Raw genomic sequence first — 16,034 nt, 5'->3', positions numbered from 1 at the left:
CTCCCAAAAAGACATACTCAAGTTTGAATGTCTTGTACAGGGTTGCTACAGCAACTCTCAGAGAGAATCTCTGTAACATACCCACTTTACAATTGTCCAAGGTGAATTCCACCATATAAAGCACCCCACGCTAAATGTTATGCTGAAAAGAGTAAACAGTGAATGTAGGACCTGTGGGAACATGTCTGAACAGCCTACTAAACAGCTTTAGTGCCCCTTCCTGGATGCAGCATAACAGCCTTAGAAACAGAAGTTTCCAAATTTGTCAAGTGAGTTAGTGACTATTTAAGTTTTACACCTCATTACTGCTGCATTTGTGAGGTGTGCTGGTAAAACTCAATAGCTGCCAAATTTAAATTGAAGGGATATTTTTCTATTGTTTACTACCCCGAGATAGCTGCCTTTCTTGTTTCCTAATTAAAATATTAACTGAATTATTAATTGCTCACCACTTTTGGTGCAGTACTGGTTTATTTCCTACGGTTTCTGGAGAAGGTTGAGACAACAGGAACAGGAAAGATGTCTTTTGTAGTGGCTTCACTGGTTGGCTGAGTTGAGTTAATTTGTTCCCATCTGAATGCTTGTTTTTATTAATTGCTACTGAATGTATTATGATGTTGAAAGATTAAATGTCAGGGTGCCTTGACATCTTTATTACTATTCCTTACATCTGAATAAATAAAACAAATAAACAACTGAAATCTGACCAACAGATCATTAAATGCCCTTGCTGTGCTTCTCTGTAGACTACAGGTATAAGCATTATTAGGCTTATGAAAGTTTGTATAAACAAAAGAGGCTCAGCTACAGAAGAGATCCCTCCAGACTTACCAGTATGTGTCCTAACATGTGTTTTAAGGTGGTGGCTTGCAGCAAAAGCCTTTCCACAGCCGTCATGATCACACCTGAGTGAAGCATCAAACAGAGAAAAGTTAGCATCAGATGTTTTGAATACATCAGGTACAATGCGAAGTCATGCTTCCCATTGGGTGCTTGACTGACCTGCAGGACGCTCCAGATTTACACTCTGTTAATAGTTGCTATCTGGAGGTATCTGGCTACACATGCTGCACAGATCACAATGTGACAGCAAAATATAAAAAGTGAACAAAGCTATTTATTGCAATCACCATTTTTTATGGATTACACTTTCCACCATACCAGGGAAAAAACAGATTTTGCAGATGTGCTGCTCCTCACAGCAGCTTGGCCAGCCTGATCTATTTGGCAACAGAGTAATTTGGTGCCACTAACTGCAATGCTGTCCTCTTCTCGCCAACTGAAGAAGCGGCAGTTCAGATATGCTCATGCATCTAGCCTCCCTCGCTGGACTAAAAGTGAAAATATTTCATGCAGTTTGTCTCTAGATTCTTACAACGAGCCTCTTCTTTGTAGTGACTCCACTGCTTCACACAGACCGTCAGTTACCAAACTCACCTGCCATTCTCCCCACAGAAGAGGGGAAACGGCCTTCTAGCGACTTACCTAAATGGCTTCTCTCCTGTGTGTGTTCGAATGTGCTTCCTCAGATCGCTGAGCGTTGTGAAGTATTTACTGCAGCCTTCGCTTTCACAGTTAAATGTTTTTCCTGTGTGAAGCCTCTGATGTGCTTTCAACCTGCAAAGCATTCCAAAGAAATCCCTCTTATCACATGCAGCACAGCAAGGCTAATGAGTCATATAACAAGGACCACAAGACAGGTTCAAAGGCTTAACATATTCTGTTTAGTCATTAAATTTATCAATATCAGTGTTTATGAAGGACTGCAGTACACAAATCAAAAATGTCTGAAAGCTCTAGGTGTTTGAACAATGCCAAGCACAAAGGGGACCACACAGCTACTTCTACTGCAACACACGTAATTAATGATAATGTCACAAATGCTGCTCTCCCAGTTCTTGGTATTGATGGAAGAGGATCTTCAGGCTGATTTGAGATTCTATAGCCTGAGTGGGTCTGGAGCTGGGAGAAGGATCCACTCCCAATAATTGCAGCCAGGGTGCTCAAACAAGAACTGAATTTGATATGAAAAATAGTGGTAACCATCTGCCATGCAAGACAACAGAGCTGCATGGAAGGGCTCTTACCTGTACAGTGTATTGAATGCCTTTTCGCAGCCTTGCACATCACACTCAAACGGCTTTTCCTTAGTGTGCACTCGGACATGGATTTTGAGACTATAGGAGGTAAGGAAGGCCTTGCCACAACCTTGTTGATTGCAGACAAATGTGTATTCCCCACGATGTGTCTTCTGATGAGTGCGCAAATTCCCAGCAGTGCTGTAGGTGCGAGGGCAGCCCTCAAAGGTGCACTGGTATCTCTTAACCTATGAGGAAAATGCTGCAGAGTTTAAGCCTACAAAATGTACAATTCAGCTGAACCAAGTTTCTAGAACTTCTGGGATCTAATCCACAGCATGGTCTCTGAGTGGGTTAGTTGCCTGGTATGGATAGCTAGGCTTTTGCTCTAATTAAAGACAATAAGCTGGATTCTGATCCCAGAATGATACCAATGTATTTTTTTTTTTAAATTAACAGATGAAGTATCAAATTACTTTGCCCTCCTATTGTGTTATGGGGAAAAACACAGGCAAATCTATAGAAACAGAGGTTTACAGAGTTTAACTAGCACAGGAACATGAGTCTATGGGATAATAAATCAAAGTGAAGGTCTAAATCCCCATATGCATTCCAAATTAATAAACTTAGCCTTTAGCAATTGGCATTTGACTGTGCTGGTATGTTTAGGGGAAGAGGCAGACAGATACATACTTTTTTAACATGATCCAGTGAAGTGCTGAATCCCCTTAACTTCACACTGTGGAGGTGTATGGAAGTATCGTTGCTCAGCATTTCTCAGGACTATGAGTCTAATGAAATATTGCTCTATGCTTGCTCTCATTTTTAATATAAAAAAGAAAGTGTGTCTGAACTTAAATTCAAAATCTTCTAAAATGTTCAGCTATTGACCAAGACAATTGTCCAGTTTCAAACACACATTAACAGGTCCACAAAGAGCAGCCATGCAATCCGTAGAAATTCTAAACTCACACCAACGTCCCCAAATAAGGAGTACAAAGCCAGGCCCTAGAGGGATAACTCTGCACTGTGCTGCTCCAATACACTGATAGTGAATGGATCTCTTACAAGTTATTGTGGATTATAGATTGCTTTGTTCCATCTAGTCTGTATTTTCTTACATATCAAATATAATTTATAGCAGAAACATAGTAAAATTGGGGCATTTTCTTTGTGTGTGTGTGTATATATTATTATATATATATAAAAAATGTGATGAGACTGCCCAAAGACCCCACACTAAATGGGAACATCAGCTCAACAAAGCAAAGGTTTGCGGAGATATAACTGGAAAGAAGCTCATGCCAATACAAAAGATTTTAATTCTTACCACGCAGATTGTTTTGTGAACCAAAATGAGATTATAAACATGGAGCTTTAAGGCGATACACAAGTAACCCAGAATTCCCAACCAGCTGCTTGGATCACCTGACTCATGTCAGACTAGATTTGATAGAAATTCTGCCAAGCTTCTGCACCAAACAGGGAGAGGGTGCATTAGAGGCTTACATAGTATGGAAGTCAGAATGTTTCATTGAATTGGACTCTCTCTCTCCACATGGAAAAAATCAATTTGCTCTGCTAGACTGGATTTCTCTTCAATGGTAATTACTAGACTGACAGTTTTAATTTGACTGCAATGGTTGAGAACTCCCACCAGTCACAAAATGATTCTAGAGCCCCAGTGCACTGAGTGGGTGACTGGCAAGTGGAAATGCAGTACTCCAACTGAGGCTTAGAAACATTTATAAAGGCAGAGCAAAGCCACAATACAGAAGGAAGAACTTGCTGCTTCTTCTCTGAAGACTAGTTTAATCACTGGATATGGGAAGATAACTAGGGAAGGACACAAGCCAGCAACCGTCTTATATTTCTCAAAGTGCTACTTTTCCTAAAGCACCCGGCACTGTTGCTATGAGAAGAGGCTTTGGGGTAATTTCCAAATACAAGGTACTGAACTGTGCAATGAAATTGGGAAGACTAGATGAACCAGTACAACCACACCACTTATAGCTTCCTGTCCACACTGGGGAGAAACCAACACAGATTTCACCAGTTCAGTTGGATTCATGTGGATTCCAGGTATCACAACCAGCACATGTAGAACACTTAGGATGGCCGCTATTGGTAGACACAAGGACTGTATGTGCATTGCAAACTCATGGTCTCCCAACAAATTTTTGCAAGTCTTTTCTCTTAAAGCAGACAGCAGGGCCTGAGACCACACTAGCTGCTACCTTTCCCTAAAATCCCAGGAACAACAAGAGAGAAACTTTAATCCTCTCAGTGATTCAGCACTCCTCCCTACACCCTTTTTCTTTAATAGGGTAGATAGATGCAAGAATATTTGAGAATCCGCGTTCTTCACTGTCACTGGGGGTTAAGAAGGAAGGAGAAGGGAGCAGGGACAGATTTCCGGGTATGTTATCAGGCTGTAAATATATTTTGGTGCGGCTTAAAGTGATGCAAGAAGACAAACACTGGAAGTTAGGAGAATATGACAAACAGCACAATATCAGCACCAAGAATACTTCATCAATAGCACATCTGGTCAAGAACCTACTGAAAGCCCCTTGCAGTCCTGCCAGGAATGGAAGCAACTGGCTAATGTTTTGCATTGTATTTGGTATAAATTGAACGAGCAGTGAGTCTTCATTACACTAGGCTGTATTTGGAGAGGAGCTTGACATTCTCATGTAATAATGTTTATGGTACCTCCCTGTACCCTTTTAAAAGCATCACTCTGATGTGTTAAAAACCTTTATCATCAGAAAAGGAAGTAGATTCATACACATGCAGAATGTAGTGCACACACTTCCCCCTGTACCTTTCAGAAGGTCTATATACAATACTAGGAACAATCATAGAGACAAAATTAAAATCAGTCTCTGCTTAAAAAAAGATTCTGTAAATGGTGCTCCCCATGCAAAGGCTGCAACAGAGGTAGGAAAGAGCTTGTTACATGCAGTGTGCGGATTTTCTGGAACTTATATTAGTTATTTTAAACAGAAGTTTGGGGTGGGATTTTCAAAAACATGCAGCACTGGCCTAACTCTTCTCCCACTGAATCAGTGAGAGTCTTATTACTGCATGCAATGGGAGCATTTAGGCCACTCCTGATAAACTTTGAAAATCCCAGTTGGATTTTAGAAGCTGGATTTTCCTACAGACCCCAGCATTAGATTCAGAAACATTCAGGACATTTCTCCACTTACAGCTTTTAAACACTTCTATTTTTTTGACAGTTTGAGAACTAAACATATCTTCCCCAAACTGTTCTTTGAACCAGACCTGTATTTTGCCAAAGTGGTCCCTCCGTGTGCTGCATGGATGTATGGAAAGCAGGATGGGAAGGTGAGAGATTTTATGTAATAACATTTACTAATATTGTTAAAAAAAAAGACAAGACTCTAGCCACTAAGGCTACCATATTCAAAAGTCACCACTGATTTTGCAAGCATCAGGTTTTGATTGTCCCACAAGAGATACACTAGGACGGATTTCTAAGAGATACAGAGTTCCCAGAATGCCTCTGGAGATCACTGGGAAATGTAGACGTTCAGCATCTCTAAAATGTCATGGGTGTCTCAAACTGGGCACCTAAAAACTGACATCCACCCATTAAAACTAGTGGCCACTTTTGAAAGTATTCTTGGCTTCTCTCCTTTCAGGAGGCTCTGCCAGCTGGATAATTCAGCACCTGGGGACCTGCAGCACTGAGTCTCACAAACATGGCCACTCTGACCTTTGGTTTCTGTTAAGGGCACTTCGGCACAAGCTCAAGACCTGCCTGTTTGAAAGGTCACCTAGGAAAGTGAGAAACTTGGGTGATGACAGCTAAGCCAACATTCACTATGGATACAGGGCTTATTGAACCATAGGCACAAGCCAACTCAAAGTCTCCACTGGGGCAGTGCAATCCCACACAACTCCCAACCTGAGACTGTGTACAGAGCACACATTTTGGCCCTATGCTAGTGCTACATGGGGCCAGCTCAGCAGTGAGGCCCCTTTCACTAGGAATGAAGAGGAGGATTTGAAGGGCAACATTAAAAAAAACCCCACAAGACACATCCCTCCACTAAATTACATCCCCACCTTTGGATCTCCCAGGTGTCTGCCTTTTAGACAGTACATTCTTGGAGGGCAGTGAACATTTTTCCTTTGTATAGTGCACAGCACTTTGCCAGTACAAGGATTATTAAGTGCCGCTGCAAAAGCAAAAAGTCAGCTGACCTCTCTCCCCTGCCAGGTATTGGGTGACCTGCCTCCTATGAATACAAGCTACAGGGGATAGGTTGGCACTACTGACACATGTAGGTGAAGGCAGAGGCCCAGGACCTTTTTATGCCTGTTTACAGCAAGCAACATGCAGAAGGCTTGATGGCAGTAAAGTGGGATCACAGTTTGCACTAAACCCCTTGGTGTTATAATAATTGTGTTGGGATTAGGGACACATTTTGTTGTTTGGTATTTAATTCCTTTTCTCCTGTTTTTATTTCTATATATAAATTACATTTGTCACAATTCTCATTCAATCCAGAGTCTCTTGTTGATACAACAGTAGTATTTCACACTAGGAAGGAAAGAAAGAATTATACTTTTAATTTCACCTTCCTTTGATGAGATGACAGATCCTGGTCATTACAGAACCTTAAAGCAAATTACATATACAAAAGCTTCATGCACACCAACAAATAGAAATGTGCTATAATACAGCAGCTAGCTGCCAGCGGAAAGGAATCACTTAAGTAGGAAAATAACTGAATTTTTTTGTTCTCCACTGTGACCAACATGGGGTTTGAATCCTGTCTCTTTGGTTCTAGGATGTGATTGTAATCATTTAAGCTACTTCGTGAAAAGGAGGTAAATTTTTCTAGCATTCTATTAAATTCCCAGAGATCCATCTTCATGCTGGATTAATCAGGAGAACTTCAGTCTAAAAACAGGCCTTAATTTACATCTGTACCTAAAGACAAGATTTATTTTTGTGCCTTTATCACCATGTTCATTTCTAATTGTCTAGACCCCGCTGCCAGCTTGAGAACACAAGTGACAGTGATTCTGAAGTGCTGCTATGGTCCAGAGAGGGAGCTAGGGAAGCTCAGTGAATCTCCCAACTAAAATGAAGGCTGTAGGAAAAGCGAAGTTCTCTGCATAGAAGTTTCAGTTAAATATTGGAATGGGGCTCACTTATACAGCATCTGGAGTTGAAATGTATTTTAATGTTGGGCAAATTTACTGTGGAAGCAAGCTACACAGGGAAAGGTTGTCCTAACCCCTTAGTATTATAGGAATAGAGTAACATAGGTTACGGTTAGAGAAGGATTAGTCAGGCTTTTGACACAGTCCCACATGACATTCTCATAAGCAAACTAGGAAAATGTGGTCTACAGGAAATTACCATAAGGTGGGTGCACAACAGGTAGAAAGACTGTACTCAAAGAGTACTTATCAGTAGTTCACTGTCATAGTGGGAGGGTGTATGTAATGGGTCAGTCCTAGGTCCAGGACAATTCAATAGAGTGGAGAGTAAAAGATGACACCAAGCCTGGAGGAGTTGTAAACTCTCTGAAGGCCAGGATTAGAATTCAAACGGATCTTGACATGCTGGAGAATTGATCCAAACTCAACAAGATGAAATTCAATAAAGACAAGGCAAAGTACTTAAATGGGGAATAACTGGCTAGGTTATTAACGGTCGCAGAGGATCTGGAGTTAAAGTGGACCTATGATGAGATAACTGGCTCTGTGGATGAGGGAAAAGCAGTGGACGTGTTGTTCCTTGACTTTAGCAAAGCTTTTGACACGGTCTCCCACAGCATTCTTGCCAGTAAGTTAAAGAAGTATGGGCTGGATGAATGGACTATAAGATGGATAGAAAGCTGGCTAGATTGTCGGGCTCAATGGGTAGTGATCAATGGCTCCACGTCTAGTTGGCAGCCGGTATCAAGTGGAGTGCCCCAAGGGTCGGTCCTCAAGCTGGTTTTGTTCAATGTCTTCATTAACAATCTGGAGGATTGTGTGGATTGCACCCTCAGCAAGTTTGCAGATGACACTAAACTGTGAAGAGAGGTAGATACGCTGGAGGGTAGGGATAGGATACAGAGGGATCTAGACAAATTAGAGGATTGGGCCAAAAGAAATCTGATGAGGTTCATTAAGGACAAGTGCAGAGTCCTGCCCTTAGGACGGAAGAATCCAATGCACAGCTACAGACTAGGGACCGAATTGCTCAGCAGCAGTTCTGCAGAAAAGGACCTAGGGGTTACAGTGGATGAGAAGCTAGAAAGGAGTTAACAGTGTGCCGTTGTTGCCAAGAAGGCCAATGACATTTTGGGATGTAGAAGTAGGGGCCTTGCCAGCAGATTGAGGGACGTGATCGCTCCCCTCTATTTGACATTGGTGAGGCCTCATCTGGAGTACGGTGTCCAGTTTTGGGCCCCATACTACAAGAAGGATGTGGAAAAATTGGAAAATGTCCAGCGGAGGGCAACAAAAATGATTAGGGGACTGGAACACATGACTTATGAGGAAAGGGTGAGGGAACTAGGATTGTTTAGTGTGCGGAAGAGAAGAATGAGGGGGGATTTGATAGCTGCTTTCAACTACCTCAAAGGGGGTTCCAAAGAAGATGGATCTAGACTGTTCTCAGTGGTAGCAGATGACAGAACGAGGAGTAATGGTCTCAAGTTGCAGCGGGGGAGGTTTAGGTTGGATATTAGGAAAAACTTTTTCACTAGGAGGGTGGTGAAACACTGGAATGGGTTACCCAGGGAGGTGGTGGAATCTCCTTCCTTAGGAGTTTTTAAGGTCAGGCTTGACAAAGCCCTGGCTGGGATGATTTAGTTGGGGATTGGTCCTGCTTTGAGCAAGGGGTTGGACTAGATGACCTCCTGAGGTCCCTTCCAACCCTGATACTCTATGATTCTATGACCACAAACTGAATGAGTCAACACTATAATGCAGCTGTGAAAAAGGCTTATAGGGTATATTAACAACAGTGTCATATGCAAGACATCAGTGTCCCACTTTAGTTGGCAGTAGTTAGGCCCTTGTGTCTAATTCTGAGCACCACACTAAGAATATGGACAAATTGGAGAGTGTCCAGAGGAGAGCAACAAAAATGATCAAAAGGTTTAGAAAACCTGACCTATGAGGAAAGCTTAAAAAAACTGGGCACGTTTAAGTCTGAGAAAAGACAACTGAGGAAGGACCTGATAACAGGCTTCAAATCTGTTAAGGCTGTTATAAAGAGGACAGTGATCAATTGTTCTCCATGTCCACTAAAGGTACGAGGAGTAGTAATGGGCTTAATCTGCAGCAAGGGAGATTTAGGTTAGCTATTTTTAAAAGTTTTCTCCGTGTTAGGGTAGCTAAGGTCTGGAATAGCTTCCAATAGACGTAGTGGACTCCTCACCATTAGAAGTTTTTAAGAACAGGTTGGACAAACACTAGTCAGGGATGGTCTAGATTTACTTGGTTCTGTCTCAACGCAGGGGACAGGATTTGATGACTTTGAGGTCTCTCCAAGTCTTATATTTCTATGGTTCTATGAACACCTGCTTTTCAAAGCCCATGAGCCCTGAATGCCATGATAAACTATACAAGTGGTACCAAAGTTTGAAAACGAGACAGACCTTTTAGAAAAACACAACGAGGAGTCAGTCCAGTGGCACCTTAAAGACTAACAGATCTATTTGGGCATGAATTTTCACGGGTAAACAAGAAGTTGGGTTTTTTGTTTTTTTTTTAACCCATGAAAGCTTATGCCCAAATAAATCTGTTTGTCTTTAAGGTGCCACCGGACTTCTCATTGTTTTTGTGGATACAGACCTTTCAGGAATCACAAGCGTTAGATCAATGCAGGAAGGGCAGTTACCAAGTGCTGACAGCACAGTAACTCTACACTCTAGAGAAAGGGGTGGTGAGGAAAAGCACCGCACACCGAAGAATTCTGAATAGCACGGAAAATATTTAACTGCCAAAAGCAGCACGGGAGGGTGGATTGTGGAAGGAGAGAGAGACTGCATAGACAGAAGTGAAAGAATCAAAAGCAAAAAGCAAGCATTGCCACAGTAAGAAAAGCAGCCTTGGCATTTACAACAGGAGGGCAATGGATAGCTTTTTGGTGTCACATAGCAGCCTTTATGGGGTTGGAGGAGACCTACAGCCTTCAACTCTCAGCACCACAGACTAAACCTCTCCCTTTTTCCAACTGCTTCTGCCTAGCAGTGGAGACCATTCTGCCATCCCTCACCACTTCCAATCTAACTTGCTTTACAAAGAGATGCCCTTGCCTGCAGCATCAACTGCTCATGGAAAAGAAATAGGAAATATTCCACGATTCTATACCCCCATAATTGGCAGTTTTTAAGAACAATTTAGACAAACACCTGTCAGTGAATGTCTAGGTACACTGGGTGGTGCCTCAGCACAAGGAACTGACAAGATGACCTCTCAAGGTCTCTGCCAGACCTACATTTCTATAATTCTATGAATTTTAGCTGTCCTTAATGCAGCTGAAAACAAGGAGGAGCCAAACACCATGCCCACAGACCATCTGAGAATTGCTGCACAGGATTTTTTAGAACAGATTCAGTCTTAGACACTACTTTTGCTTATTTAACTGGGTACTATCTACTCACAGGAGCTTGCAGGGATTACTCACTCAGTTCTGAAGAGGGCCACAAGCAGAAACATGTACTGGATGGCCTCTTATGAGTGGGTACAAACATCTGCAAAGGAAAGTCAGTGGGCTAACTGGATGGAAAGGGGAACCACACTATCAGCCAGATATAGGGGTTTGTTTCTTATTCCTTGGTCTAGTATAGGACAGCACAGAGATAGAGAAAAAGATAAAGAAAACACTGGACATGTTTAAAATGAAAAGTATCCTAAGCCTAGATAACAATCATGCACCAGCTTTCAGAGAATTGAGGACAAATTTGTGAAGTTTTAGCATTTTTAAAATGTTCCTCCATGACAAGATAGAGAACTGGGAAACCTAGCATCCACGGGAGAGGAGAATCATTGTGCAGAGAAGGCAATAGCAATGTTGTATTAGTTAAAACACACCATGCAGCATGTTTGATTTAGTAACAGCAAGACAGCTGATGCAAGGTATCTTTGTTGAGCACTGCAGAACGGTTACACATCTGCTCGGCAGTTTAAAAAGTTCATCTTATAGTTGTAGTGTCATAGGTTGAGACAAAGCACAAGAAAGGTCTGGCATGTAAAGTACACTGGTGGATTAAAAACAGACACAAGGTAGGAAAGTGAATTTTATTAGCTGGAAAAAGGTACATTATCTTTCCTAACAGGACTACCAGCTTTAGTACCACTCATTACTAATACACATCAGCACTAAAATAAACTGGATTCCTGGTAATGCAGTTTGTCCTGAAGTTAGGGTGCAAAGTGCTGCATCAAAAAGCTCCACGTGCAGGAGAATCATCTTTACATCAACTACTGCAATACATGAAAGTGTTTTACATACTTGTGAGCTACTCAAGATTGTGGGCACTACCAGAAGCTAGTAACAATCGCTTGGTCCATGGGCTGCACATATAAGTGGTGAGATGAGGAGCTATACAACGATACTCAAAGCAACACACATCTTTTAGTACAAAGGGCAAGTGTTTGTTTACTATAGATAAAAGGTCTGGGAAGAGGGGACCAAACATCTAAAATGAAGCTGTCATGCAGAGTACAGAGCAGGAAAAGATGGGAGTTTACCAGAAAAAGGCTTAACGCCATCACCACCAATGAAACATGGCACTAGGACACAGCCACAGATGGCAGAACACAAACTCAAAGCAGTATCAGTTCTGTAGAAGGCAATTATAGCTATATTGTGTATTCGCTTTGCAAAGAAAGGATAGCACAACCTTGGAGGGTAACCAGAAGGAGCCTACATTTTACACATATACATAAGTAGGGGCTAAGAGGAAGTAAAGTTTATCTTTATTGGTGAAGAAAACCTGGTGGCATATAGGATGGAACATTGTCCAACTAGCTAAATTGTTCGGACTGCTGAGTAATTCAAAACCAAGGGAGCACAAATTACAAGATTAAACTGAGTTCAGGGTGAATTAGTACCAGTGAATAGGAAGCTTATGAAACTAAGATGGAAGATGATGTAAGTACTAGCTATTCTCATGGGGAAAGTAGTACTAAACGTAGAATGAGATGTTGTAACAAAATAGAGTTAAAGGTGACCTCCAAACTAAAGAAATTGGGACTAAGCCCTTTTACTACCTTGTGAACGTTCATAAACGGTTTCTATTTTGCTTCTCTCTCAAATATAAGCAACGTCAAGTCATCTTCCCTGTTTCGTAAGGGCCAGAGAACTAGTGGGATAGCTTTTTCAGACCTTAATTGAAGGTGCAAGCGTGTTTAGTCTTTAAAGATCTTTCCTCCCAACTAGTTGTCAAGCATTTAAATTGAGCAGACATAAGACCACATTTTCCCAGGATTCACTTTTACTGTACCCCCTACTAGCAGCTCTCTAGTCATCTTGACTACCCTACAGAGAGAGAAGTAGTCATTGCCTGAATTTACAGCATATAACAAAGCAGAAAAGACAATTACCAAAAAAAAAAAAATCTTCCAAGCCTTTCAAACACCTCAAAAAGTAATAGAGGACAATCCTATTTTTTACACATTTGGAGAAGGAACCACACTGATTTAGCTCACACACACCACTATTCTCAGACACTGGAAGTGGCAAATTGAGTGTCCTATAAAGAACAAAGGAAAACTGTAGCATGACATGAAAATAAATTGTAGTAATAAATCAGCAGTGAAGAAGGCAGGGTGCAACAGCCAGTAACACTACAGAAAATTGGAAAAGAAAATATCCCATTTGAGTCCTAGGCTAACAGACTTGCTGATTGAGACCTTCCGGTCCAGAAATTGCATCTCTGACTTGAAAGCAACTGCTGCTGCTACTGAACCACTTTCACTTTGCCAAGTGATCGTCAATCAAGGTCCCCTGCTTTTTTTTTTTTTTTTTTTACATACACACAGAACATTTTTTCATGTTCTGTGTGTATATAAATCTCTCCACTGTATTTTCCACTGAATGCATCCGATGAAGTGAGCTGTAGCTCACGAAAGCTCATGCTCAAATAAATTGGTTAGTCTCTAAGGTGCCACAAGTACTCCTTTTCTTTTTGCAAATACAGACGAACACGGCTGCTACTCTGAAACCTGCTAAACTAAACTATTCAGGCTTTCAAACCCAGATTCCATTCTAACTAAAAGCCCAATTCTGCAACCCTTACTCACAGAGAGGATCAGTTACACAAGTAGTTCCATTGGCTTTAATGGAAATACTCATGTAAGTCCTTCTTCACCATGAGCAAGGACTACAGAACCAGCCCGAAGTCTGATATGCTGACATTAACACTAGTCAACCAAAGATACCCCACACAATTCATTATTTTTGGAGAAAATTCTTTTTACCAAGTCTGTCCGAACCCACTTTGCTTTCAACACAACAAAAATTCACTATGAAAATCATGTGTTCTATTGCTAGAACCACCCATTTCACAGGAGTCAGCTGGTTCAAAAGGTCACATTTTAATCAAGTACAATTGTGACTTCCTAAAATTTCACTTGCTGCTGATTACAGTGCCCCGGGTAATAACGCTGTAACTAAGGTTATGTCAAGTTTCTGTTTCAAAATCCGTGTGGGTGACGAAGATGTTAGAAATTTCAAATCACAATGGGCTGGAAATTGACACTTAATTGGGATGCAGAAATTTTCCTAAGCCAAACTTGGTACACCCCAGGCTAAGAAAGCTTATATCCATTTTAAATGCTTAGTTTTGGCAATATTTTTAAGAGTTGTGAAAGACTAATCAAGCTATTTAGAGAGAAAGACCACTAAAGCACATGTACTATTATCATGGTCCTTATTTTCCAGTCACCTTTTATTACTATATTTAGTGGTTACTGCACTGTCATGAAACACACTGGGGTTCTCTTCACACAGTAACAGCTACATAATAAGGTGAATGGTCTAAGTAGTGAGAGCAGGCGAGACTGTGAATCAGGACTGATAAGTTACATTCTTGATTCTAGCTGCTGACTCACTGTGTAATCCTGGGCAACTTATCATGTACTTACCTACATAACCAGAGAGCTACTGTGAAGCTAAACCTAATGGTTGAGATTTTCAAAACAGTTATGTGGAGTTAGTCATATGTTTTCCTTTAGTGTGCAACTAAATTCTCAGTACCACTTGGGAAAAAAACCTCAACAATATCTGCAAAGTGCTTTGAGATCACCAGATGAACAGCTCTCAGGATGGGCAAAGTTCTACGATTATAGTTGGTCACTTACTTCTTTACGCTTGGTTTCTGGGCATTCAGATTGCAAAGTGAGAGTAGCTCCTTCGATATTTCTTGGCATGGGAGTTGAACCAGGATTTATAGTCAAATGAATCTGATCTGGAGAAATAATATGTTGCACATAACCCTGGGACATTCCTTCGTGATCTATTAAATGAAATCCTTCTTCATGACCCTCTGGTAAAAAAGGCAAGTGATCTCCACATTGTCCTTCATCCTCATCATCTTCTAATGTCCCATGGTCTTGTTCAATTAGAACAGTTGTCCTGTCATAAATTGTCCCAGATGATGAAGGAACCAGACCATTTTTGTCCACAAACCTCATCATTTTATCATCTTGGGTCAGTTCATCTTCCTCCGCTTCATAGTAGTGAATGCTGCCATCAGGACTATTTTCCCCCATGGTTTAATGGAATTCAGTGCAGCATCATGAAATCAAAATGTAACAACTCATCTGTAACAAGAGTAGCACAAGAGTAAGAATATCAATATTTAGATAAGGACTTCACCTAAATCCCTCAAGGGTGTGAACTTCCACAAGTTTATATTTCCTGTCCCCATTAATTCACTTCCAGAAACCTTGTCTCGCTTTCAGAAAATCAAGACAAATAGTGCAGGACAGTTTTTATTCAGTTCGTATAGGAGCCAAGCAGGGAACAGCGAGTGACTATCACCAGCCCTTGATCGCGGAGCCAGGAGGGGAAGGGCCAGGTGGGCACGGGGCTGCTCCTGATATAGCAACAAAGCACAGGCTGAGTCCGGGTCCCCTGCGCTCGGCGCTGCACACTCCCCCCGGGCTGAGTCCGGGTCCCCTGCGCTCGGCGCTGCACACTCCCCCCGGGCTGAGGCCGGGTCCCCTGCGCTCGGCGCTGCACACTCCCCCCGGGCTGAGGCCGGGTCCCCTGCGCTCGGCGCTGCACACTCCCCCCGGGCTGAGGCCGGGTCCCCTGCGCTCGGCGCTGCACACTCCCCCCGCCCCCCCCGGGCTGAGGCCGGGTCCCCTGCGCTCGGCGCTGCACACTCCCCCCGCCCCCCCCGGGCTGAGGCCGGGTCCCGCCCCCTCGTTTGCCCCGCGCTACGGACACAGGCCGGGCCGCCCAGCGCGGGGCGGAGCCGGGGGCCCGGAGCGGCCGGGCGCAGCCCGCGGGCCCCAAGTCGCGCTCACTGGGCCCGGCAGGGCCCCGGGCCGCCCTGCCCCGGCCGCAGCCCCCAGGCTGGGCGCGCCCCGCTCTCACCAAGCGCCCGGTAACGGCGGCGGCGGCAGCGGCGGCCTCCCCGCGGCACCATGATTACCCAACGCATCACTTCCGCTTCCGGCACTCGCGCAGCACGGCGAGACCCGCCCCTTCCGGCCCCGCCCGCGAGGAGGAGGTGGCCGGGGTGGGGGCTGAGGGGCGGGAGCTCCGGGGCTGTCGAGAGGGCGTGGCCTCACGCTGACAGGGGGAGGCTGTGGGACTGAGGGGGCGTGGCCAGGAGGGGGCGGGGCCTCGTGTGAAAGGGCGGGGCCAGCAGGGGTGCCGTGGGGCGGGGCCAGCTGGGACCTGTGTGAGGGGGAGCCGGCTGAGGGCTGGGCAGCAGCCACCCCGTGCCCAGGGGC

At 43.3% G+C, this 16,034-nt stretch overlaps 1 protein-coding gene across 1 annotated transcript in view; it reads right to left on the bottom strand.

Annotated features, from left to right (window-relative positions):
- The window catches only part of MTF1 (metal regulatory transcription factor 1), a 30,616-nt gene extending 14,835 nt beyond the window's left edge, over window positions 1–15,781 (bottom strand). The window contains exons 1-5 of the mRNA XM_073317974.2: window positions 15,673–15,781; window positions 14,430–14,891; window positions 2,088–2,326; window positions 1,486–1,617; window positions 832–905 (exon numbers count right to left, since the gene is read on the bottom strand). Of these exons, the coding sequence (XP_073174075.1) occupies window positions 832–905; window positions 1,486–1,617; window positions 2,088–2,326; window positions 14,430–14,840 (856 nt within the window). The 5' untranslated portion in view covers window positions 14,841–14,891; window positions 15,673–15,781. The remainder of the gene's footprint in view (window positions 1–831; window positions 906–1,485; window positions 1,618–2,087; window positions 2,327–14,429; window positions 14,892–15,672) is intronic.
- Between the last annotated feature and the right edge of the window lie 253 nt (window positions 15,782–16,034).

The sequence above is a fragment of the Lepidochelys kempii genome, chromosome 19, assembly GCF_965140285.1.
Source record: "Lepidochelys kempii isolate rLepKem1 chromosome 19, rLepKem1.hap1, whole genome shotgun sequence".
NCBI lineage: Eukaryota > Metazoa > Chordata > Testudines > Cheloniidae > Lepidochelys > Lepidochelys kempii.
This window is presented reverse-complemented; position numbering and strand designations above follow the sequence as displayed.